The sequence below is a fragment of the Thalassophryne amazonica genome, chromosome 13 (assembly GCF_902500255.1).
Source record: "Thalassophryne amazonica chromosome 13, fThaAma1.1, whole genome shotgun sequence".
Taxonomy (NCBI): Eukaryota; Metazoa; Chordata; class Actinopteri; order Batrachoidiformes; family Batrachoididae; genus Thalassophryne; species Thalassophryne amazonica.
Window position 1 is genome coordinate 36,883,117 of NC_047115.1, and position 24,514 is coordinate 36,907,630.

General features: G+C 40.3%; 1 protein-coding gene across 1 annotated transcript in view; it reads right to left on the reverse strand.

Annotated features, from left to right (window-relative positions):
- Positions 1 to 24,514, reverse strand: part of mark1 (MAP/microtubule affinity-regulating kinase 1) — a 145,998-nt gene that overhangs the window by 93,015 nt on the left and 28,469 nt on the right. Inside the window, exon 3 of the mRNA XM_034185198.1 lies at positions 14,972 to 15,025. Within this exon, the coding sequence (XP_034041089.1) occupies positions 14,972 to 15,025 (54 nt within the window). The remainder of the gene's footprint in view (positions 1 to 14,971; positions 15,026 to 24,514) is intronic.

Below are 24,514 nucleotides of genomic sequence, written 5' to 3' on the forward strand. Positions count from 1 at the left end.
CATTTCAAATGGCAACTTTCTGGCTTTAAGAAACACTATAAGAAATCAGGAAAAAAAAATTGTGGCAGTCAGTAACGGTTACTTTTTTAGACCAAGCAGAGGGAAAAAAATATGGAATCACTCAATTCTGAGGAAAAAATTATGGATTCATGAAAAACAAAAGAACGCTCCAACACATCACTAGTATTTTGTTGCACCACCTCTGGCTTTTATAACAGCTTGCAGTCTCTGAGGCATGGACTTCATGAGTGATAAACAGTACTCTTCATCAATCTGGCTCCAACTTTCTCTGATTGCTGTTGCCAGATGAGCTTTGCAGGTTGGAGCCTTGTCATGGACCATTTTCTTCAACTTCCACCAAAGATTTTCAATTGGATTAAGATACGGACTATTTGCAGGCCATGACATTGACCCATTGTCTTTTTGCAAGGAATGTTTTCACAGTTTTTGCTCTATGGCAAGATGCATTATCATCTTGAAAAATGATTTCATCATCCCCAAACATCCTTTCAATTGATGGGATAAGAAAAGTGTCCAAAATATCAACGTAAACTTGTGCATTTATTGATGATGTAATGACAGCCATCTCCCCAGTGCCTTTACCTGACATGCAGCCCCATATCATCAATGACTGTGGACATTTACATGTTCTCTTCAGGCAGTCATCTTTATAAATCTCATTGGAACGGCACCAAACAAAAGTTCCAGTATCATCACCTTGCCCAATGCAGATTCGAGATTCATCATTGAATATGACTTTCATCCAGTCATCCACAGTCCACGATTGCTTTTCCTTAGTCCAATGTAACCTTGTTTTTTTCTGTTTAGGTGTTAATGATGGCTTTCGTTTAGCTTTTCTGTATGTAAATCCCATTTCCTTTAGGCGGTTTCTTACAGTTTGGTCACAGACGTTGACTCCAGTTTCCTCCCATTCGTTCCTCATTTGTTTTGTTGTGCATTTTCGATTTTTGAGACATATTGCAAGTTTTCTGTTTTGACGCTTTGATGTCTTCCTTGGTCTACCAGTATGTTTGCCTTTAACAACCTTCCCATGTTGTTTGTATTTGGTCCAGAGTTTAGACACAGCTGACTGTGAACAACCAACATCTTTTGCAACATTGCGTGATGATTTACCCTCTTTTAAGAGTTTGATAATCCTCTCCTTTGTTTCAATTGACATCTCTCGTGTTGGAGCCATGATTCATGTCAGTCCACTTGGTGCAACAGCTCTCCAAGGTGAGATCACTCCTTTTTAGATGCAGACTAACGAGCAGATCTGATTTGATGCAGGTGCTAGTTTTGGGGATGAAAATTTACAGGGTGATTCCATAATTTATTCCTCAGAATTGAGTGAGTCGATATTTTTGTCCCTCTGCTTGGTCTAAAAAAGTAACTGTTACTGACTGCCACAACTTTTTTCCTGATTTCTTATAGTGTTTCTTAAAGCCAGAAAGTTGCCATTTGAAATGACTTTAGTTTTGTGTCATGTCTGTGATCTGCTTTTTTCCTACAAAATGAAACAACTGAATGAACATCCTCCGAGGCCGGTGATTCCATAATTTTTGCCAGGGGTTGTATATATAGTGCGGAAAATAAGTATTTGAACACCCTGCGATTTTGCAAGTTCTCCCACTTAGAAATCATGGAGGGGTCTGAAATTTTCATCTTAGGTGCATGTCCACTGTGAGAGACATAATCTAAAAACAAAAAAAACAAAAAAAATCCAGAAATCACAATGTACTTCTTATTCCGAATTAGAAGCACCTATTTGAGGTCGTATGATTTTTTTAAATAATTTATTTGTATATTACTGCTGCACATAAATATTTCAACACCTGTGAAAATCAATGTTAATATTTGGTACAGTAGCCTTTGTTTGCAATTACAGAGGTCAAATGTTTCCTGTAGTCTTTCACGTTTGCACACACTGCAGCAGGGATTTTGGTCCACTCAGCCGTACAGATCTTCTCTAGATCTTTCAGGTTTGGAGTTTCAGCTCCCTCCAAAGATTTTCTATTGAGTTCAGATCTGGAGACTGGCCAGGCCACTCCAGGACCTTGAAATGCTTCTTATGGAGCCCCTCCTTAGTTGCCCTGGCTGTGTGTTTGGGGTCATTGTCATGCTGGAAGACCCAGCCATGACCCATCTTCAATGTTCTTACTAAGGGAAGGAGGATGTTTGCCAAAATCTCGCAATATATGACCCCATCCATCCTTCCTTCAATACGGTGCAGTCGCCCTGTCCACTTTGCAGAAGAGCACCCCCAGAGTATGATGTTTCCACCCCCATGCTTCACGGTTGGGATGGTTTTCTTGGGGTTGTTCTCATCCTCTAAACATGCTAAGTGGAGTTGATTCCAAAAACCTCTATTCTGGTCTCATCTGACCACATGACCTTCTCCCATGCCTCCTCTGGATCATCCAGATGGTCACTGGTGAACTTCAAATGGGCCTGGACAAGTGCTGGCTTGAGCAGGGGGACATTGCTGCCCTGCAGGATTTGAAACCATGACAGCATCATGTGTTACTAAAGTAATCTTTGTGACTGTGGTCCCAGCTCTCTTCAGGTCATTGACCAGGTCCTCACCGTGTAGTTCTGAGCTTTCTCAGAATCATCCTTACCCCACAAAGTGAGATCTTGCATGGAATCCCAGACTGAGGGAGATTGACAGTCATCTTGTGTTTCTTCCACTTTCTAATATATAATCATAACAGCTGTTGTCTTCTACCAAGCTGCTTGCCTGTTGTCCTGTAGTCCATCCCAGCCTTGTGCAGGTCTACAGTTTTGTCCAACAAGTTCAAGCAGGTGCAATTAATACAGGTAAAGAGTGCAGAATAAGAGTGCTTCGTAAAGAAAAATTAACAGGTCTGTGTGAGCCAGAATTCTTGCTGGTTGGTAGGTGTTCAAATACTTATTTGCAGCAGTAACATACAAATAAATTATTTTAAAAAAATCATACATTGTGATTTCCGGATTTTTTTTTTTTTTAGATTATATCTCTCACAGTGAACATGCACCTAAGATAAAAATTTCAGAACCCTCCATGATGACTTCAGCAGGTGATTTCACTGATTAACATCCCTTTGAACAGGTGGAGTGAAATCACCTGCTGGAGTCAGTGGCTGCAAAGAAAAGCTGCACCCTCTCGGCCCTTTCTGGAATAGTTTGGAGACCACTGCTTTAGGCTGTATGAAACAACTGTTGCTTTCTCAGTGAAAACACATATCGCGGAATGCAGAGGTCTGCCCTGTATCTTCCGAATTTCACTGGGAAGTTCTATCTCATTTCTTCTGAAAGTTCCCAAAATACAGTAGTGTTCAGAAATAATTATGGAATCACCGGCCTCGGAGGATGTTCATTCAGATGTTTAATTTTGTAGAAAAAAAAGCAGATCACAGACATAACACAAAACTAAAGTCATTTCAAATGGCAACTTTCTGGCTTTAAGAAACACTGTAAGAAATCAGGAAAAATAATTGTGGCAGTCAGTAACGGTTACTTTTTTAGACCAAGCAGAGGGAAAAACATAAGGACTCACTCAATTTTGAGGAAAACATTATGGAATCACCCTGTAAATTTTCATCCCCAAAACTAACACCTGCATCAAATCAGATCTGCTCGTTAGTCTGCATCTAAAAAGGAGTGATCACACCTTGGAGAGCTGTTGGACCAAGTGGACTGACACGAATCATGGCTCCAACACGAGAGATGTCAACTGAAACAAAGGAGAGGATTATCAAACTCTTAAAAGAGGGTAAATCATCACGCAATGTTGCAAAAGATGTTGGTTCACAGTCAGCTGTGTCTAAACTCTGGACCAAATACAAACAACATGGGAAGGTTGTTAAAGGCAAACATACTGGTAGACCAAGGAAGACATCAAAGCGTCAAGACAGAAAACTTAAAGCAATATGTCTCAAAAATTGAAAATGCACAACAAAACAAATGAGGAACGAATGGAAGGAAACTGGAGTCAACGTCTGTGACCGAACTGTAAGAAACCGCCTAAAGGAAATGGGATTTACATACAGAAAAGCTAAACGAAAGCCATTATTAACACCTAAACAGTTACAATGGGCTAAGGAAAAGCAATTGTGGACAGTGGATGATTGGATGAAAGTCATATTCAGTGATGAATCTCGAATCTGCATTGGGCAAGGTGATGATGCTGGAACTTTTGTTTGGTGCTGTTCCAATGAGCTTTATAAAGATGACTGCCTGAAGAGAACATGTAAATTTCCACAGTCATTGATGATATGGGGCTGCATGTCAGGTAAAGGAACTGGGGAAATGGCTGTCATTACATCATCAATAAATGCACAAGTTTACGTTGATATTTTGGACATTTTTGTTATCCCATCAATTGAAAGGATGTTTCGGGATGATGAAATCATTTTTCAAGATGATAATGCATCTTGCCATAGAGCAAAAACTGTGAAAACATTCCTTGCAAAAAGACACACAGGGTCAATGTCATGGCCTGAAAGTCCTAATCTTAATCCAATTGAAAATCTTTGGTGGAAGTTGAAGAAAATGGTCCATGACAAGGCTCCAACCTGCAAAGCTGATCTGGCAACAGCAACCAGAGAAAGTTGGAGCCAGATTACTGAAGAGTACTGTTTGTCACTCATTAAGTCCATGCCTCAGAGACTGCAAGCTGTTATAAAAGCCAGAGGTGGTGCAACAAAATACTAGTGATGTGTTGGAGCGTTCTTTTGTTTTTCATGATTCCATAATTTTTTCCTCAGAATTGAGTGATTCCATATTTTTTTCCCACTGCTTGGTCTAAAAAAGTAACCGTTACTGACTGCCACAATTTTTTTCCTGATTTCTTTTAGTGTTTCTTAAAGCCAGATAGTTGCCATTTGAAATGACTTTAGTTTTGTGTCATGTCTGTGATCTGCTTTTTTTCTACAAAATTAAACAACTGAATGAACATCCTCCGAGGCCGGTGATTCCATAATTTTTGCCAGGGGTTGTAGTAGTTTAGTGATTCACAGGATTGCTAAAAAAGCAGTTTGAACATAATAGTTTTGAGTTTGTAGCATCAACAGCAGATGCTACTATTACTGTGAACACCCCCTTTTCTAAAATTTTTTTTTTTTTTTACTAATATCCCAATTTCATAGCCTTAAGAGTGTTCATATCATGAATCTTGTTGGATCTGTGACAATCTACTGAATCTACTGGTACCTTGTTTCCCATGTAACAATAAAAAATATACTCAAAACCTGGATTAATCTTTTTAGCCACATAGCACTACTATTATTCTGAACACTACTGTAGTCAGCTTTCTCTTCTGAAGTACATCTCCCAGGTGGTAGGATGTAAAGTTGTCACATGTGATGTTATGACCTTGCAGCCCTTCACTCATCTCCTGCACCACATGCATCCAAATTCTTCTCAGATTCTTCTCCAGGTAGCTTGCCAGTGTATACTTGCATATTTCATGCATAGTTAGATACTTGGCGGGCTTGTTGAGCATGTACTGTTGGAAAGGACAATGCTCCCTGAATGGAACAAGACGCTCATCTCCAGTAACATGGGGACCAGGATTGTACAACAAAGGTAGAATTTTTACCCATTTATCCCATACATTTCTGATTGCAGCTCGTTTGTCTCTTTCATGTCAACCAGCTCTGGGATTGCGGTTGTAAAATCGGATCACACGAGATGTCATGTGAAATGTCTCCAGACTGTTGCTTGAAAGAGTGGCCTTCTATTCTCTTCATTTTGCAGTTGCTTCTCCCTTTGACTTGTACACTCCAGGTAATACCAGAATTCCAATGTAAGCATGCTGTGGTGCTGCCTTTGTGGCTACACTGCTAGAGTGCCTTAATTGAGAGAGCGGCGTCAACTCAGAACATGGCGCCATTTTGGTTCCAACTGCGCTGAACTACTGAATGAACCTTTTTTGTTTTCAACATTTTTTTTTTTATCATTTAACCACATACAGCAACACATCCAGGTACAGGTGGTATCAAAATAAATATAAAAATAGTTAAGCTATCAAATTTACAATTTATAATGATTTATTGAATTAATTTAAAGCCTGATTTATGCAGCTGCACAGCTATAATTCCATGTCACACAATGACGTGCGTAATCAGCGTGTGCACTGCAACAACTATCATAATATGATGGCAAATGAAGGATGAAAGTAGAAAACTGTCAAATCACTTGATTTAACAGGTTCACGTCAGGCTGTGGATCAGAGTCTGAACACGGTGTGAAAAAAATAAATGGTCGGGCTTTTAATCACGGAAATGACTCCGGTCCCCGCTTTACTCAAATCGGCGAGTGTCAGAGCTGAACTTTAATTTGTACTTCTGTTACTGTGCACGTCCAGACTGCTCAGGGGTTTTAATGGAAATACATTGCGATCAGATGGAACACTTTATCCGATGTGAGCGACAAATCTGTTATATACGGTGTCTATTACATGGACAACAATACAAAAACATTGGGACTTTTTTGTCCAGTGACTGTGAATATCCGGTTTATACGATGACGGTTTAGGTGAGTTTTACTGTACATGGGACTGAACAATAAATTTACCTCTCAAAACTTTGATGATGATGTTGGCTTCCATCCCACACAGCTGACTTTATTTTCCCAAATGTTTCTTCTGTTCAGATCTGAAGGGAATCTGTACATCATGAAGCCCTTGTTGTGTCTATTTGTGCATTCAAATTATGGCTGCAGATATCGAATATTTTTGGAATTGAGTATTCTATCGATTATTTTATTGATTAATCAAGTAATAGGATAAAAAAGTACTTTTGTATTTTTAAACAATATCAGTAGTGGCAGGGCTCTCCCCAAGCAAGCAATGGCACAATGTCGCTGTGCCATCATGCAGATTTTTCAGTTTAAGATGTTCCCTCTCTCTGTTTTCCCAGGTAATTATTTATTTTTTCACATTATTAAGAGTTTTGGAGCTTTGCCAAATCATAAGCCCGGGCGCTCTGTGAAATCTTCAGTCTGTGGAAAGGACATTCTTTTTTTTTTTCTTATTGCACATTTCATTTGCACTTTTTATTACTGTGATTTATTCTGTGTTTAGTGTATATTTCTACATGCCGTACAGAGCAGCTCAAACCGAAGGCAAATTCCTTGTTTTCTGTGGATACTTGTCGAATAACAAAGCCTTTGAAAAAAACGGCTGTGAAGTGCAACATTTCCACAACAGCTGCACTGATAAATTAACTCTACAGCCTGTTGATAAAAACTCTTATCAAATCTGAATATAGGCATTTTTTTTATATGAATATATATATATATATATATAAACACACTGCTTCACTTTAAATGCATAATAAGTCCATTTCAGACGATCCGCTCAGACCCTTTCTCTTAAAATGCGTTATTTACTCAGCATGTGGCTTTGTAAACTTGTAGCATCGCCTGCTACATTGATTATCGCTTACATTAGTTATGGGCATGCTCTATGGTCTTCTTCTCTGTTTTTTGTGGGAGCATTACAGTGCCACCTACAGGCCTGGCATATGGACTACTACAGCTTTAAACGAAGCTTCGATCGAGGCATCTATCTGCATGTAAATACCTGGATTTACATGCAGATAGATTAACAGCCAATGCTATTTTGGGACCAAGATGGCACCATAAGTCACGTGACTTTTTTCCCCACTCGTCATGTGACTACTCTCTCAAGTAAGGCACTCCATACTCAGCTCCCCCTCCCTTCCTGCTCATCCTGGCACAGCATGATGGAGCTGATTTGCCACGCCTACGTCTACAGTTATCTCACCTGCCTTTGTTCTCTTCACTCCATACTCTCCAGAAACTCAGTGTTCCTCCTGTGGTAACCTGGCCTCTATCAGCTCTAACAAGTACTTATTTCTCTGGTGTTGGTTTTTCTCCTCCAAGTAACCTCTACCTGTGTTTCAGCAAGGTTGGTTCCAGCAAGATGATTGGTGCATTCCTTGGCTTTTATCTGATGGAGAGACAATGGCAGACTCATCCTCTGAATCCTTCTCACTGTAGAAAAACTGACAATCTGGATCACCAATAACATTGTCCTCAGTCTCTGAAAGATCCTCTGTCTCTGAAATCTCTTCCTCTGCATCACTATCCCGGGTCAAAATCTGTGATAAAGTTTCTTCAGCTGTAAACCTTCTGGAGCTCATTTGTGGTGTGTTGGTCAAGGAGATGACATGAGAACAGTGACAAGGACGAGAGAAAGTTCCTCCTCTACACACACCCGAGTTTCCAAGGTAATCAAAATACAAATAATTGGGCACTGAAAATAAAGTGCATCAAAGAGACACGTTTATTTTGGATCTGACTAGCTACTTATCCATATTAAATTGTCTGGGTCAAAATGACTTCCCACATCATCTTTGTATACAAACTCTGCACAAACAGTCCATTACATATCAAACTGCCCAGATTTTACACAGCAGTTCATGACCTTAGATGAGGAAAAGTCACAAACTTTCATGTAGAAAAGTAAAAAATAACCAGTACTTTGGTAAACACAAAAATTGAAATGGGTCAAATTGACCCGTAACATAATGCGAGGGTTCAAAGTTTAATCACATACTGTCAAATACAGTCAAGTACATTTTATTCCCATTACATGATACTTTCTACTGTGTTTTACCCATACCTTTTTGAAAAGGCTAAAATGTTTCTGTTAGCATTTCAAAACTGTCTTCTGCTGAAGGGGGCAGCATGGTGTGCATGGGTTTCATGTTGATGAGGAGGATTAGAAGGAGGCTTCAGTTCAGAAAACAGCAGCCCATGATTCAATTCATCCATTCATTTTCTTCACCTGCTTAGTTCAATTAAGGGTCTGGAGCCGATCTCAGCAATCACAGAGTGTGAGGCATGGTACACCCTGTACAGGACACTAGTCTATTGCGGCGCCACCATTCAATTCAGTTCAATTTATTTACAGTGGTTTGCAAAACTATTGGCGTTTCACACATTTTAATTTGTTTATGCCATTTCAAATACAAAAAGTAAACCAGGCTTGTCAATATCTAAAATTATCTTCCTTAAACTCTACAATTTGATATAAATTAATTAAAATTATAAAAGCCAAGATGGTGGGTTGCATAAGTAATCGGCCCCTTTGGTATAATACCTGTAAATCATCAGTTTTATTATATGGCTACAGGGCCCCTTCACACATAGTACGAATATAGTCGAACTTCGCACAAAGCAGGAAACGTGTGCAATTCGTGTAAAATTGGAGATGCCTCTAACGCCATGTACAGCTGTCGCTACAAATCGTAGCTGCCTCCAACACCTTGTACACCTGTTACTACAACTATCTGCACACACCAGCGACTGAAAGACAGCGTGTGCCCTGTGATAGCCCATTCGATCCCTCTCACAGCAGGTGTCAGCCAAATTCTGGGTGACACACACGAACATCTAACACCGCTCGCTTGGCACTTAAAAAAATGTGTGGCCATTCATGCTGTTAGCACAGAAATAGTGAGCAGATGATCAGTTTTGAGCTGGCTGAAAATCTGTCTAAGTACCCCCACAAGTGTAGCGTTGCAAAACAGCAACGCACATGTGGCGTGCCAGAGTGTCGACTCCCCCCGCAACACATGTGCCATGTGTGTGAATCGTGTGTGTGTTGCGCCCCCCACCCCCACCAGCAACACATGTGGGGGATGTGTTGCGGATGGGGGGGACAACTAAATAGCAGTAAAAATAACTAAAAGAAATGATCACATAACACAGACACAGAGTGACACGTTGGTGTGTGCGCTTAACTGACAGGGGGCGTGTCCACTGGCAACCGCAGCTGTTGAGATCTCTGGTTCTGGATGTCACAGCTGGGGAACACGTAGTGTAACTGTCCACTGTGACGCACGTGTTTCTGCTTGCTGTCCTCACATGGACATACATAAAAATATATAGCGCTGTTGCGACGGGCTGAGCAAGCGAGCGCACAGCATGCACATTGACAGGCTGTCCCAGGTGAAATGGATAGTCAGATCATAACACGCAGTGGCCAATCTGAATGTCACGTCACCCATGTGAGCTCTGTTCCACATGACGCGGTATCTGTCCTGTGGTACGCCATCCACAGCACACGCATGTTGGACTGAACATGCACGCGGGGCCGGCTGGACACACCAGGCCAGTAGATGTGGACATGATAAGAGCGCACTGCATCATCAGAAAAAACAGTACTCTGTTTTCAGCAATCTCTGTAGCTGTTTGTTACGAATGCAGTATACGAGGTCTGTCCAAAAAGTAAAAGACCTTTTTATTTTTTTCAAAAACTATATGGATTTGAATCACATGTGATTGCATCAGCCAAGCTTGAACCTTCGTGCGCATGCGTGAGTTTTTTCACAGCTGTCGGTTGCGTCATTTGCCTGTGGGCAGGCTTTGAGTGAGCACTGGTCCACCCCCCTCGTCGGATTTTCATTGTCAGGGAAATGGCTGAATGATTTGGAACTTTGCTGCATCAAATTTTTCCAGAAACTGTGACAGACAGCCAGGTGGACACCATTCGCTAAATTCAGATGGCTTTCAGGGCCGATTTTATGGGGCTCACACAGATTGAGGAGTGTTACAGCCAGTTTAAAGACTGCCCACAGCGGCTGACAGCGCGCCGTGTTCCGAGCGGCGATCGACAGGCTCAAACGACCAGATCATTTCCAAACTGAATGCTGTGTTGATCCGGGACGTCGTCTGACTACCACAGAAATGGCAGAAGACGTGGATATCAAGACCTTTACGGCACATTCCACTGTTAGAGGAGTTTTTGTCAAGGAAAGAGGAGCGGAGGAATGCACCACCGTGCCGCGAATGGCGCGGGACAAAACCACAGGAATTCGCACGTTGGGACGGAGCCGCACGGAGCAAAGCAACGCCGTGACGAAGCCTCACAGGACATGTTCTGTCCAGCTAATGCACAATTTCTCAGATAGTCACACGACTGAAAAGCCACCGAAAGCCGTCTGAAAGCCATCTGAAAGCCGTCCTGTGAGACCAACACGGAGGTGGTTTTGTGCCGCGCCATTCACCTGTTTGTTCCACAAAATTGACGAACTCACTGACTGAATGCCACACTATTATTATGAACACCCCCTTTTCTACTTTTTTTTTTACTAATAGCCCAATTTCATAGCCTTAAGAGTGTGCATATCATGAATGCTTGGACTTGTTGGATTTGTGAGAATCTACTGGTACCTTGTTTCCCATGTAACAATAAGAAATATACTCAAAACCTGGATTAATCTTTTTAGTCACACAGCACTACTATTATTCTGAACAATACTGTATGTGAAATGCGAATACAACTCTGTGACTTTGTGGTTGTGTGCTGATGGACAGCGACAAGTGACAATCTCAGCTCATTGTGACCAAAACGGTGTACATGAGAATTAACTAATTCTGCATCTTTAACACTTATGAAACTGTAAAAATAAAACAGCAAATAAATAAATAAAATATGCTTTACATAACTCACAAAGTTCGTTAAACCATTAAGCAAAATTTGTCAGAGCTGTGACTGACCACGTGTGATAGTAAGGTTAGGATCATATTGTTAACCAGACTGTAGGAAACCAACTGAACTTTTGGTAAATGAGGCAACAGCTTACAGGTGTCACTTCATGCATGCAGGAGCAGCACACAGTGTTCACACACAGCAGTTAACATGACTTTACTGACTAGAAAAAAGAAATTAGTAGTTTCAAACATGATAGAAATAAAGCTTTTGATTTGAAATTGAGTTTTTACATTAAGGTTTTAACTTTCAGTTGGCAGAACTGAAAATGAAAATAGTGCATGTTAAAAGGATTCATTAAATAAGGGAATTGTTAAAAAGACTATTTTGTGCAAAGTCATTTGTTACATCTGCCTTTTATTTTATTATATCTTTTTTATGATGTTAGACATCCTCAAAGGCCTCATCTGTCCTAACACATTTGAAAGTGCATGAGCCATAAAATCAATATTTTGGACCCACCACCCCCACCACTTCCAGCTGCTTCCAGAAAGTGCCTTCTCAGCTATTTACAATACGATACTTTAACACTGAACGTGTACTCTCTGGGATTATCAAATTATTGTCAAAGCTGCAGTGCTGGAAAAATACACTGAGTGTGTGTTGGACATAGAGTGGAAAATTGAAAACAGAATTAAGAGTATGGGTATGGTGTCTAAAGCTTAACACTGATTAAAAGTGATTGATGAGCTGAACATTTTTATGCTACATTTTCATATCGAGTCATGATGAGAACTGTGTAAGAGCAGCCTAATGTATGAGAGAAATATTGTGAAATTCAGACTGTTTTCTTCCAACATCCCCAAAACCCAAAGCACTAATTACTCTAATAACTATCAGGGTTTTTTACAGTACAGGTGTAGCCCAGTTGGAATTTCCAGGGAAAAATATTTTTAATGACTTTATAGCTTTCAAACTCTGAACGCAACCATGATGAAAAGTCCAATAATCCACGTTCCATCTGTGAACTTGTAAATTTTATTTGATTAGATTTGAGCAGTGGTCTGAAGTTTGTGACCTTTAACCCCAGCTTGGTTTTCATCCTAACATCTGATCAGAAACTCTTGATGTTGATGTTCTTTTTACTAACTTGAAAGCCAGTAAAGATCATTAACTAACCGCTCCAAAGTCAAGCAAAACCAAGCACAACCTATATTATTGCAGGTCTTCTCCTTTTATTCATCCTCAGTTGAGCTTTCACAAGGATATCTTAGACCACTAAGGGTCAGTGAGACAATCGATTCAATCCAGAAGACAACTGCTGCAGCATAAGTCACGTTTCTGCACTGCAGATAGCATGTCTGTATGATATTACCAATCTACAGTTCTGAGCAAAGGACCTTAAAAAGATACAAAAACATACACAGGGCAAGAAAGAAACTAATCTCAGAAACACAAACACACAACAGCAGCAGCACGCTTTACACATGCATTACAGAAATATGCCTAAACGTTCGTCATGAGTAGTTAATCTTTGAAATCATTTGACTTTAAACACTGACCCCTCTTAGGTGTTTTCTATCTGCAGCTGACATCTGAAAGAGCCAATGCATAATTAAACAGAGATCTGATTGGTCTGCAGTCTCACATGACATCGGTCATGCTGTGTTCTTTGCCAAGCAGCACAAACCCACTCATGACCTACACAGGTTTACTCAAGTTAAAGTGACAGTGACGGACTCCTAATGCCACACTCCTAATGTGCTTTTAAAGGTTCGTTACCCAAGCCTGTGGGGAGATCAGCTGTCAACAACAACAACGACAAAACTCACTGTCAGATTAGACTGAGAGCTTTGAACGTCTTTGCATTTATTGGCTTCATATTTTGAGTCATGCCCATTTAGACCTAATTCAGTTACAGATACCGTTAGTGTATCATGCAAATGATAACTGGACAGACCAGCAATCCAGGTCTGCATCCTGAATTTTAGCTGTCTAATATGTTAGCATTGATAGGTTTAATGCTGCAAAACTCAAGGATTTCACTCCTCTTATTTCCATTCAGTACAGTGTGAGAGGGCAGATATTGTAAAGATTATTTGTTGTTATTTTGTTATTAAACCCCTTGCTGCAGGAAGTGGGCAGTGCAGTCTCGCTTGTGGGCGGGCGCTAAAATACGACGCATATGACTTAATAATCCTACATCTGCAGAGCTGCCAACCGTCCCGTATTGGGTGGTATTTACCCCCGAGTCCCGCAAGAATGTGTGGGACGCCCATTAGTCCCACATTTGTGTGGGTCCGAGCACACCCCCAGACCCCACTACTTACGCTTGCTTCATGGCGTTGCCACTCACTGCGAAGCGTGGGTGTCCCGTATTGGTTCATTCAAATGTTGGCAGGTATGCATTCGGGGACAGCCCTCGTATGTCCCCATCAGAAACATGGCACTTTCTTTGAGTTTTTGGGCAAAAAACAAAGTGAAAATGCAAAGAAAAAGTGACGATGCGGTGGAAAGCGGACATGTGTGTTATGACCCGAACCTCAAACATGTTGAGGCTGTTATGTAGGTGAGAGACTGCAGCTACTCTGTCAAGGTGTGTAGACTAAAACTTACTGACACAACCTCTCCTATTTACCTTGTCTTCCCTTCTCCACTGGGAACTGAAAAAAAAAGCTGCACTTTTCACGACTGCTTCTGCGACTGCAGCCAAAAACAAAACAGTACACCATCTTTCCGTGTGAAGTGATGCTGTGTTTGTGTTGCGCAATGGCATGCTGTCCCCGGAAGTGGTCAAATCCCACAATATTATACAAGGGTTCAAATGAAACTGCGCTGCCCCATATTCACTCAATCCAGTGCAACAACAGGCCCTGTGACATCCACTGCTGTTTCTGTACGTAGGTGTGGCGGTTGCAATCTGCTATTATTATAATGAGTCACCAAGGCAGTTACTTAGCAATTACTTTATCCTTTACAAAACCTTAAAATGAAAGAGTGGCTCTGGTGAGGCATCCAATAATGGAACAGCAGTCATGAAAGGGAGTGCTCTCACTTTCACGTTTTTTGTTTTGAAACTCCCTGTAGGTGCACAAACTGTTTTCTTTCCGATCTTCTAACCTAGCATGAAGATCAAATATGTACAGATGTGTGTGAGTGTGTAATCTGCAAAAAAAAAAAAAAAAAAAAATCTAGATTTGGACTGTGTAATTAGGAAAGGGTTCAAGACCTGTGTTTCTAATTGGCTGTGACTGCTACACAGGAGTAAGCAATGAATGCACTGGCAGAGGTATTTTTAGTTGCTTCTAAACACCAAACCAACAGAGTAAGCGCGTGGCGGGAGCTGGAGATTAAACAAGGCTTGTGGTCTCTCCTGACTACATCTGATTACATTATGTAAAACAGCCCTTCCTGAGTTCAAAGAGCAAAGAAACAGAGCCACAGGAACTCTCAGGAATGACTAATGGAAAAGTCAGGAACAGAGCAGGACATTCATGATACCACGTGGCTCCAAAAAAGTCTTACCTTCTGAAGGCTGGTGGGATTCAGCTGGGTTTTGTCTATAATCTTCACTGCAACCTAAGCAGGAGAAGAAAACAGGAGAAGAAAACACGGAAAAAGAAGAGTCAGATAGGGTGGATTTAAACAGAATGTGATTAAAAAAATGTTACAAATTCTAGTTTTGAATTATTGTTTTCACTTAAAAATCATGGCTAATCTTGAATTGAACAATGCTCTTTATTTCAATATGCTCTTACAATGTGTTTTGTCAAAACATGTCACAGCTGAATCAGTGCATTCAGTCAGAACACACCTAAAATCTTTTTCTGGTCAGCAGTTTGTGAATAGATGAAGCTCTGATTACTCATTGATAATGATGTCTCATCTTGATGGGGATGTGAAAATAGGAGCTTTTACACTCTGATGTGCCTTTAAAGCATGTGCACATGCAGACACTCAGAAGAACATAGACTCATAGCAGACAGATACAAAGAGAATGGATTTTCATTGTGTGGCTGCCAAGCCATGTTGCACAATCTGACTCCACAAGTTATGATCTACTAATATGTCTACTAATAAGCTCCTCAACATCTGAACATGTCATTTAGGTCCTTTAAGGACTTTTACTAATTTGTGTCTCACATGCCTGGAAGGTCCTCACCATCTCATTTACATCCATCAGACTTATTTTTCAGTAAATGCTTCTGGGGAGCATTAGCAAGGCTAAAAACCTTCAGCTTCTGGGGAGCTTCACCCCCCAGACCCCCAACTACGGCCCTCTTAACCCCTCACATTTTAAGCATTTTTCTTTATTAGCATCTCACATGCCTGGAAAGTCCTCACCATCTCATTTAGATCCTTCACACTTTATTTTGAGTCAATGCTTCTGGGCAGCATTAGCATGGCTAAAAACCTTCATGCAATTTACACAGTGAATAGTCACTGATTGACCTCATGTGCTGTCAAGATGTGCGTTCCCTCTCACTTTAGTGTTCCCAGATTCAATGTCGACTCAACATTTAGCATTTCCTGTTTCAGTGTCGATTGTGCACTGAATCCCCGCAATAGCTCCTCTTTCTCTTTTTTAAATTTTCTTTTCTTTTTCTTAATTGAGACAAACAAAAAAATGACACAAAAACTTTACAGAGGATAAACATAGCAGTGCAAAAACAACATAACGAAAAACAGGTTAAATCTTCTGCTGTAGGTCCAGGAAGTGTTGATCCATTTCCTGTTTCACTGTGGGCTCAAAATTTGGCACTTCCTGTTTCATTGTCAACTTGCTACTTAATTCTCATGAGATCCCATGAGATCTCCCCTATTGTCCATCCAGGAAGTGTCAATCCAGGAAGTGTTCAACATTTGACATTTCCTGTTTCACTGTGGACTCAAAATTTGGCACTTCCTGTCTGTGACAGTGTGCCATGAGCGAGCTTTGCACCACTATACGAGGTCTGTCAATAAAGTATAGGTCCTTTTTATTTTTTTCAAAAACTATATGGATTTCATTCATATGTTTTTACGTCAGACATGCTTGAACCCTCGTGCGCATGCGTGAGTTTTTCCACGCCTGTCGGTGACGTCATCCGCCTGTGAGCACTCCTTGTGGGAGGAGTCGTTGGAAGCCTTAAGGACAAGTTGGAACATGTCCAGCTGTTAAACAATTTCTCATATACTCACTCCACTGAAAGCCATCAAAAGCCGCCTGGATTTTACAAATGGTTATCAACACGGAGGTGTTTTTCCTGTGCCGCCGCACTGCGCCGGCTGCATCCCGATGCGCGAACCCGTCCGCACGTCTTTCATTAAAAAAAATCTCCTTTAACAGTGGAATATCCGGATAAAATGCTGAAACCGACTTCTTCTGAAACTTCTCTGTTCTCTCACGACGTCCTGGATCAATAGAGCCTGAAATGTGGAGGTTTTCAGCTTGAAGCAGGCTGACGACGGTGCCTGAGAGCGCTGCACGACGTCTCGCACCGTGGGAAGTCCTTAAAGCGACAGTATCACCTCAAAATCTCTCATCAGCCGTTAAAATTTTCACCGAAAACCAGCTTAATTTTTCGAACCGTGTCCACTTCGATGTGCCTCACAGGTTTAGAAAAAATTTTGATCAAACAAAGCGCCAGTCTCTCAGCAACTTCTCAGACAAAGGAATTCTGACGAGGGGCTGGACGACTCCTCCCACAAGGAGTGCTCACAGGCGGATGACGTCACCGACAGGCGTGGAAAAACTCACGCATGCGCACGAGGGTTCAAGCATGTCTGACGTAAAAACATATGAATGAAATCCATATAGTTTTTGAAAAAAATAAGAAGGACCTATACTTTACTGACAGCCCTCGTAGGACACTTCGCTTGCATTAGCTTGGCAGATCTTTCTGCAGCGGATTGACATGTCAATCACAGTAATCACACAAATTGCTCTCTGAAACAGACCTGCTTCCCGCAGTTTCTGACAGCTCTGCACCTTTCACAAACACATGAGCTGAACTCATCAGTTAGTCCGTACGTTACGCCAGCAGGCCGCAGACAAAGCAGTTTTACACTATGATGTAATTACAGTCAAACATTACCTGTCCTTAAGCTGTTGCACAATGCTTCAGTGTTAATTTGTGTCTTTACACCAATAATTATATAGCAGCATTCAACAGAATGACCAAATAAAAGTTAATGCCACTTCTTTGGTGAAAAATCGTTTTATGGTTTGAAGCAATGCACAACATTTTCCCTCAACCAAACCACTGGGCAATTATAACAAAATTGGTTTATACCACATTAGCAAGCATGCAAGGCTTGGGGTGGCTGGTCAGATAATTCAAACCATTAAACCCAAGAAGGCTTCTCGGGTCTGAGAGCATTTAGACTCTTCAGCTGTGTCCTAACAGACCATGTCAAACTCACATAACTAGGATGGTTTGTTATTCCAATGAACTGGTTAACATAGTGGTTACAGTGAAAATGCTCCATACAAAGTATGCTGAAAAATACCATAATGTATACTAACACTTCTTAATTTTGGTGTGTGCAGTATTTCTCAAATTACTGAACAAGCCCCGTGAGTCAAAGCAGGGAACTGCCACCCTGAAGCATTCACAAACTACATGTAGGTGGGGATACACATGTGGGTGATTCTTTAACTACGGTCACTATTGGCCTTGTAAATGTAATTTCCACCACACCATTGCCTTACAATATAAAGTGCCTTGGGGCAACTGTTTGTTGTGATTTGGCGCTATATACATGTGCTCTGATGTCACTGTTTATCTCCATAGAAACTACCCAAACAATCTTTCATACAAACTGTTTAAAGGGACATTACAATGTTGTGGTGGAAATTACGGCAATAGTGTGGGACAACTACATTTTGTTTAAAAAAAAAAAATCACACCAGTTGTATGACATTGAATCCCCAATTATGTTTTGATTATTTTACTGATATTTTATTCAGAGATATTTTAAAACATTAGAAAAAACGTTTCTTTACCATTCATTTTTATCACTGAAGCTCAAAAGTCTGGGTGTGGGACAAGCACAAAACGGCAATATTTGCATATAATGATGCTGAAAAAAGGTGAAAAAGTCATCATAGACTACTAGAACAAATTTCTTAACACACTTTCATTGTAAAGATAACTATAAAAGTGTGAAATTCCCCTTTTTTCTGTTTTTCATACAATATGATCAAAGGACATAATAAGTGCCCGTAGTCTAAGAATCACCCATGTATGAATGCCTATGTTGACGTTATTTCATGTCTCAGGTATTGGCAAGATGTGACGGACCTGTGTACATCTTGTAGCAGAGGATGAAACACAACCTTGATATTTAGGTTCCAAATTGTGAGGCTGAATGTCTTTAATGACAACAGGAATTTTAAATGAAGTCTGTTGTTGGAGTTTACTTTAAAACTGTAGAACTGAATACTAAATGTGATATAAACTGCATTTCTAGAGCATTGTTCCATCTGATGCAGACACTCAAAATGCTTTATAGCGATGCCTCACATTCAAACATTCACACATCAATGTTAGCATACTGCCATGCAAGGTGCTCGATTGCACACCGGGAGCAATTTAGGGATTAATATCATTGCCCAAGCGACCTTATTTATTTTTCTTTCAGATCACTGCCACAATACTACAAAAACACTGGTTTATAAAGTTTTTCTTTCTTAAAAAGACGGGAAAATACTTAATAGAGTTAAAATTGTAGAAGTTACATGTGTGACAAAGCAGGACAAGTGAAAAACAAAAGGGGGCAACACTTTACTTGAAGGTATCGTCATAATAGTGACACAACACTGTCATAACTGTTACATGATAGTCATAAACGTGTCATAAGTATTATGTCAAAACGTTTCTGACTGCTGTCATTAAGTTTTTGTAATGACAAGTTGACATTTTCTGGGTTGTCATGATTATTACAACTTGATATTAATCAAAGTGACATGACCAGAAGTTATCTTTTGCCTTTTTGGCATGGCTGCAAGCAACTGAAAAAAATTTTTGACTGAACATTTTCTGTGAGTGGACCACCTGTGCAGCGCTTTCAAATACCATCAGCTGTAATATAAATAATAAAAATCTTAACCAATAAATATACCTGTCCAGTATTTAGCACAGTGTTTTAATTTTACCTCAAAATGTTTTATTTTACAAAATATATCTCATCATTTTTGAATGGTTTATCTATTAAAGAGTAAAAACTGTAGGAAATCAATTGTAATAAAGTACTGAAATGAATTATACTCGTGCAGTGCCCATAGGAACTGTGTATACCTATAGAAAATTGGGAGCCTAAGTCGATTTCTCATGGATGGTTGTATGAGGCTGTGTTTGAAGGTGGGATGTAGAAAGAGGTGTACTTATGTTGTATTATTATTTGAATATAGTATTTCATATTGTTTAAAAAAATCAGTTTTATTATAAATTATATAAAAATAAAAGCATTCCTATTAAACAGGCTATTGGAAGAGACTCAGACAAAATTAACCAGAACATTTAGAATATTTGAAACAGCAAATCAGTATCCCACCGACCTCCTGAAACTAATTTATTTAAACTTGAACTCATAGCAAATATAAGATTTTAATCAGATTATGTACTTAATGAAACATTGTACAATTCGTGGGAAAATATAATATTTTATTCAGCTTATGTAATTACTGAAATGTTGTACAAATAGTGGGAAATTTGTTGGCGTCATCCAAAAAATAGATTTCAACCAACGTCTCATGTCAACTTAAACTCACAAGGAACACTGACAGCATGCCTTTCACAATAAAAGTATTTGCTGGGATGCTGGCATTAAACTTTTTATTATGAAACGGTTCGAACAACATGAGCTATCAGATGTTGTTTAACGTTGCTACCAGTAACACCAGCAAGCCATGCCATCTTGGAAGTATGAATGTTACAATGTTATTCAAAATAATGGTTTTGAAAATGAATCCCAAAAATTTTCAGAATAAAGGATGCACATCATTTCTTGCTTTATAGACAGATGAATGTAAATCCATGATTGTACATGAAGTCCATCAAATTTTGAATGTTCCTGAATTATGAGTTCAACTGTCTATGTATGAAATAAGTTAAAAAATTAACAAATGCCTGTGAATTTCAATTCATATTATTATTCATATTATTCATATGTTCGTTCCACAGAGGTTTTATGGTATTTAGACATGAAAAATATACTCAACAGGTACACATACTGCAAACCGACAGTCTTGCTTTACTGCATTCCCATATATGGCACACATATGAAGCTGTCTTTAAATGAAATGAAAACAACAAAATAGGAGCACTATTCCTCACCAGTGCGTCAAAAGGCATACAGGCCAGGGAAACAAAGCAAACAACCCCATGAATCATTTTATTAACAGCCTAGATTACGTGTTGTCTCCTGCAAGACAGGCGGTAATGGTTCAAAATTCAGTGGGAGCGGGCTGCAGGAGTAAGACGAAGAAAATAATTGCACGCAGGGCTCCACTATGGATCATTTCAATTTAATCAATTATAATTCCAATTTAAAATGTATGACTGTTGCACAATGTGACTGGTTTGGCGAATGTTGTAACCCATCCAAATCTCTATGTTTTAGCAAATAACCTCTCAGAAAAATACACTGGGTCCAAGCTACGATCACAATTAACTGAACGCCTTCTCGCTATGCGTATTAATTGCAATAATCCTTTGCTAGAAATGACAGAAATAATTGGAGAAATAGATAACTGTAGCTGAGTACAATGAAGTCAGAGGTGCCTTGAGTGCTGCGAATCCAAATGAGTGCTGTGACAGAGTCGTGGCCAGAAATCACTGCGCACAACTCGATTTCCGGTCTTTCTGGCACAGTTTGTGTTAAAAAAAAAAGAAAAAAAAAAAGCCTTTTTTATGTTAGCGGTTTTAGATGACAAAATAAACGGAACATGGAAACACCTTTTCCACATAGAGGTTTTGCAGCTATGTTTTGGTCTTCAGTTGTATGACAACCTGTCATGACAAAAGCGAAATGTCACTTAATGACAACAGTGTAAACGTTTATGACACTGACATAATGTTTATGACATGCTCATGACTGTGTCATGTAACAGTTATGACAGTGTCATGTCACTATTATGATGATACCGTCAAGTAAAGTGTTACCCAAAAGAGCAACCTGTTAGCTTACACGCTCATACCACTAGTGTTCAGCAGCCAGTGTTAAAGAGACTGTGCAGTTGTGTGTGATTATCCATCTACATACAGTGGGGAAAATAAGTATTTGACCCCCTGTCAGTTTTGCAGGTTTTCCCACCTACAAAGAATGGAGAGGTCTGTAATTTTTATCATAGGTACACTTCAACTGTGCAAGACAGAATCTAAAAAAAAAAAAAAAAAATCCAGAAAATCACATTGTATGATTTTAATAATTAATTTGCATTTTATTGCATAAAATAAGTATTTGACCCCCGAGAAAAACAGAGCTTAACAATTGGTACAGAAACATTTGTCTGCCATTATAGAGGTCAGACGTTTCCTGTAGTTCTTGACCAAGTTTTCACACACTGCAGCAGAGATTTTGGTCCACTCCTCCATACAGATCTTCTCCAAATCTTTCAGGTTTGGAGTTTCAGCTCCCTCCAAAGATTTTCTATTGAGTTCAGGTCTGGAGACTGGCCAGGCCACTCCAGGACCTTGAAATGCTTCTTACAGAGCCCCTCCTTAGTTGCCCTGACTGTTTGTTTGGGGTCATTGTCATGCTGGAAGACCCAGCCATGACCCATCTTCAATGTTCTTACTGAGGGAAGGAGCTTGTTTGCCAAAATCTCGCAATACATGACCCCATCCATCCTCCCTTCAATACGGTGCAGTCGTCCTGTTCCCTTTGCAGAAGAGTACCCCCAGAGTATGATGTTTCCACCCCCATGCTTCACGGTTGGGATGGTTTTCTTGGGGTTGTTCTCATCCTCTAAACATGGTAAGTGGAGTTGACTCCAAAAAGCTCTATTTTGGTCTCATCTGACCACATGACCTTCTCCCATGCCTCTTCTGGATCATCCAGATGGTCACTGGTGAACTTCAAACGGGCCTGGACATGTGCTGGTTTGAGCAGGGGGACCTTGCTGCCCTGCAGGATTTTAAACCATGACAGCATCATGTGTTACTAATGTAATCTTTGTGACTGTGGTTCCAGCTCTCTTCAGGTCATTGACCAGGTCCTCCTGTGGAGTTCTGAGCTTTCTCAGAATCATCCTTACCCCACAAAGTGAGATCTTGCAATCCCAGACCAAGGGAGATTGACAGTCATCTTGTGTTTCTTCCACTTTCTAATAATCATAACAGTTATCTTCTACCAAGCTGCTTGCCTGTTGTCCTATAGTCCATCCCAGCCTTGTGCAGGTCTACAGTTTTGTCCCTGGTGTCCTTCGACAGCTCTTTGATCTTGGCTATGGTGGACAGGTTGAAGTGTGACTGACTGAGTGTGTGAACAGGTGTCATTTATACAGCTAACAAGTTCAAACAGGTGCAATTAATACAGGTAAAGAGTGCAGAATAAGAGGGCTTCTTAAAGAAAAATTAACAGGTCTGTGAGAGCCAGAATTCTTGCTGGTTGGTAGGGGGTCAAATACTTATTTTATGCAAAAAAAAATTACAGACCTCTCCATTCTTTGTAGGTGGGAAAAACCTGCAAAACCGACAGGGGGTCAAATACTTATTTTCTCCACTGTATGAGGGCGGACACTGATGTGTTACTACGGTGTTGTCCCCATGACAATGCAACAATGTACATCTGGAAGCCCACTCCTAAAATTTATCAGTGGGAGATGCTGTGGCAGACCAGGTCCTTTTGATTTTGTCAGATATCATCCTCATCAAGGAGAGTATTATGAGGCTCATAGGCAGAACTGTGGATGTCCTTCTGTTGCCTCATCTATACTCCCACTGCAGTGAGTGATATCTTGTGAAGGGAGACTTTTTACTTGCAGCTTCACTTTGCAGGACTGTGAAGTCCAGTTTAACATGCCGTTGTCAGCGAGCAAACCTTTGCTGACACTGATTTTGGGGATGATGCTGTGATCTTTGTGGGGAAAAAAGAAAAGTCCTAATTGCAGCACATGAAAAGGACAGAGAGGAGTTGGAATGTCATGACTAAGATCCAAACTTTCCATGACTTCTGACTCAGCCGTCAGAAGTGTGTTTGTATGCAGTGAAAGTACCAAACTTGTCAAGAGATTCCCTTATCTGCAGTGGCGTTCATGTCTCTGGTTCATGTCTCATGCCACTGAGATGAAGTAACACCTAAGAAGAGCTTTTGGGGTCACAAGGTCCCTGAGGATGTTTGATGATGACAACACCTTTGTAGGAGACTGAAGGTCCAGGTCTTTGTAGTCTTAGAGGTTCTTGTATTACTGTACAATTGTGATATACTAGATCTGGAACTAGATGTTTGGTACAAGGTCTCTTTGGAGGATTATTGGGTACTGTTGGAATGAATTTTTTGTCAAATGAGTGGGTACTCTGGTACAAGGTCTCTATGGAGGATCCTTGGGTATTGCTGGAATGAAACATGAGTGGGTACGTAGGAAGATTAAGATGAGACATAATATTTGCCTTGTGAGCTAATGTCAGCTATAAAATTTTAGCCATGCAGCACACTTCTCCATGTACAATTCAGCACACAGGTGCCTCAGTGTTGATGACCCCAGCAGCTGGAAAAAGCAAAGGAGACACGCATGCATCATCTGGCTGTGACAGATTGATGGCTACTTTTAGGAGGCAAGAATACACCTGTTGTCTGTAAGCATGACACAGGGGGATTCCATAGTGTGGTGGATGCGGGAATGTGTGGCACTAGTGCTTGACCTGTTTTGTGTTCTAATAGCCTTTGCGCTGAAGTTTGGCCTTTTCACCCAGTTGTACATGGTTCTTCTGTTTCAAACGTATGTGGCATTATTTCATAATAATACCCATCTTCACCACACTCAAATTTCATTTTGACATTTTCTCACCAGAATCATTGACCTTTAAACTTCCCTGAAGATGCAGGAAAGACAAAAGAAAAAAAAAGAAAACAAACAAACAA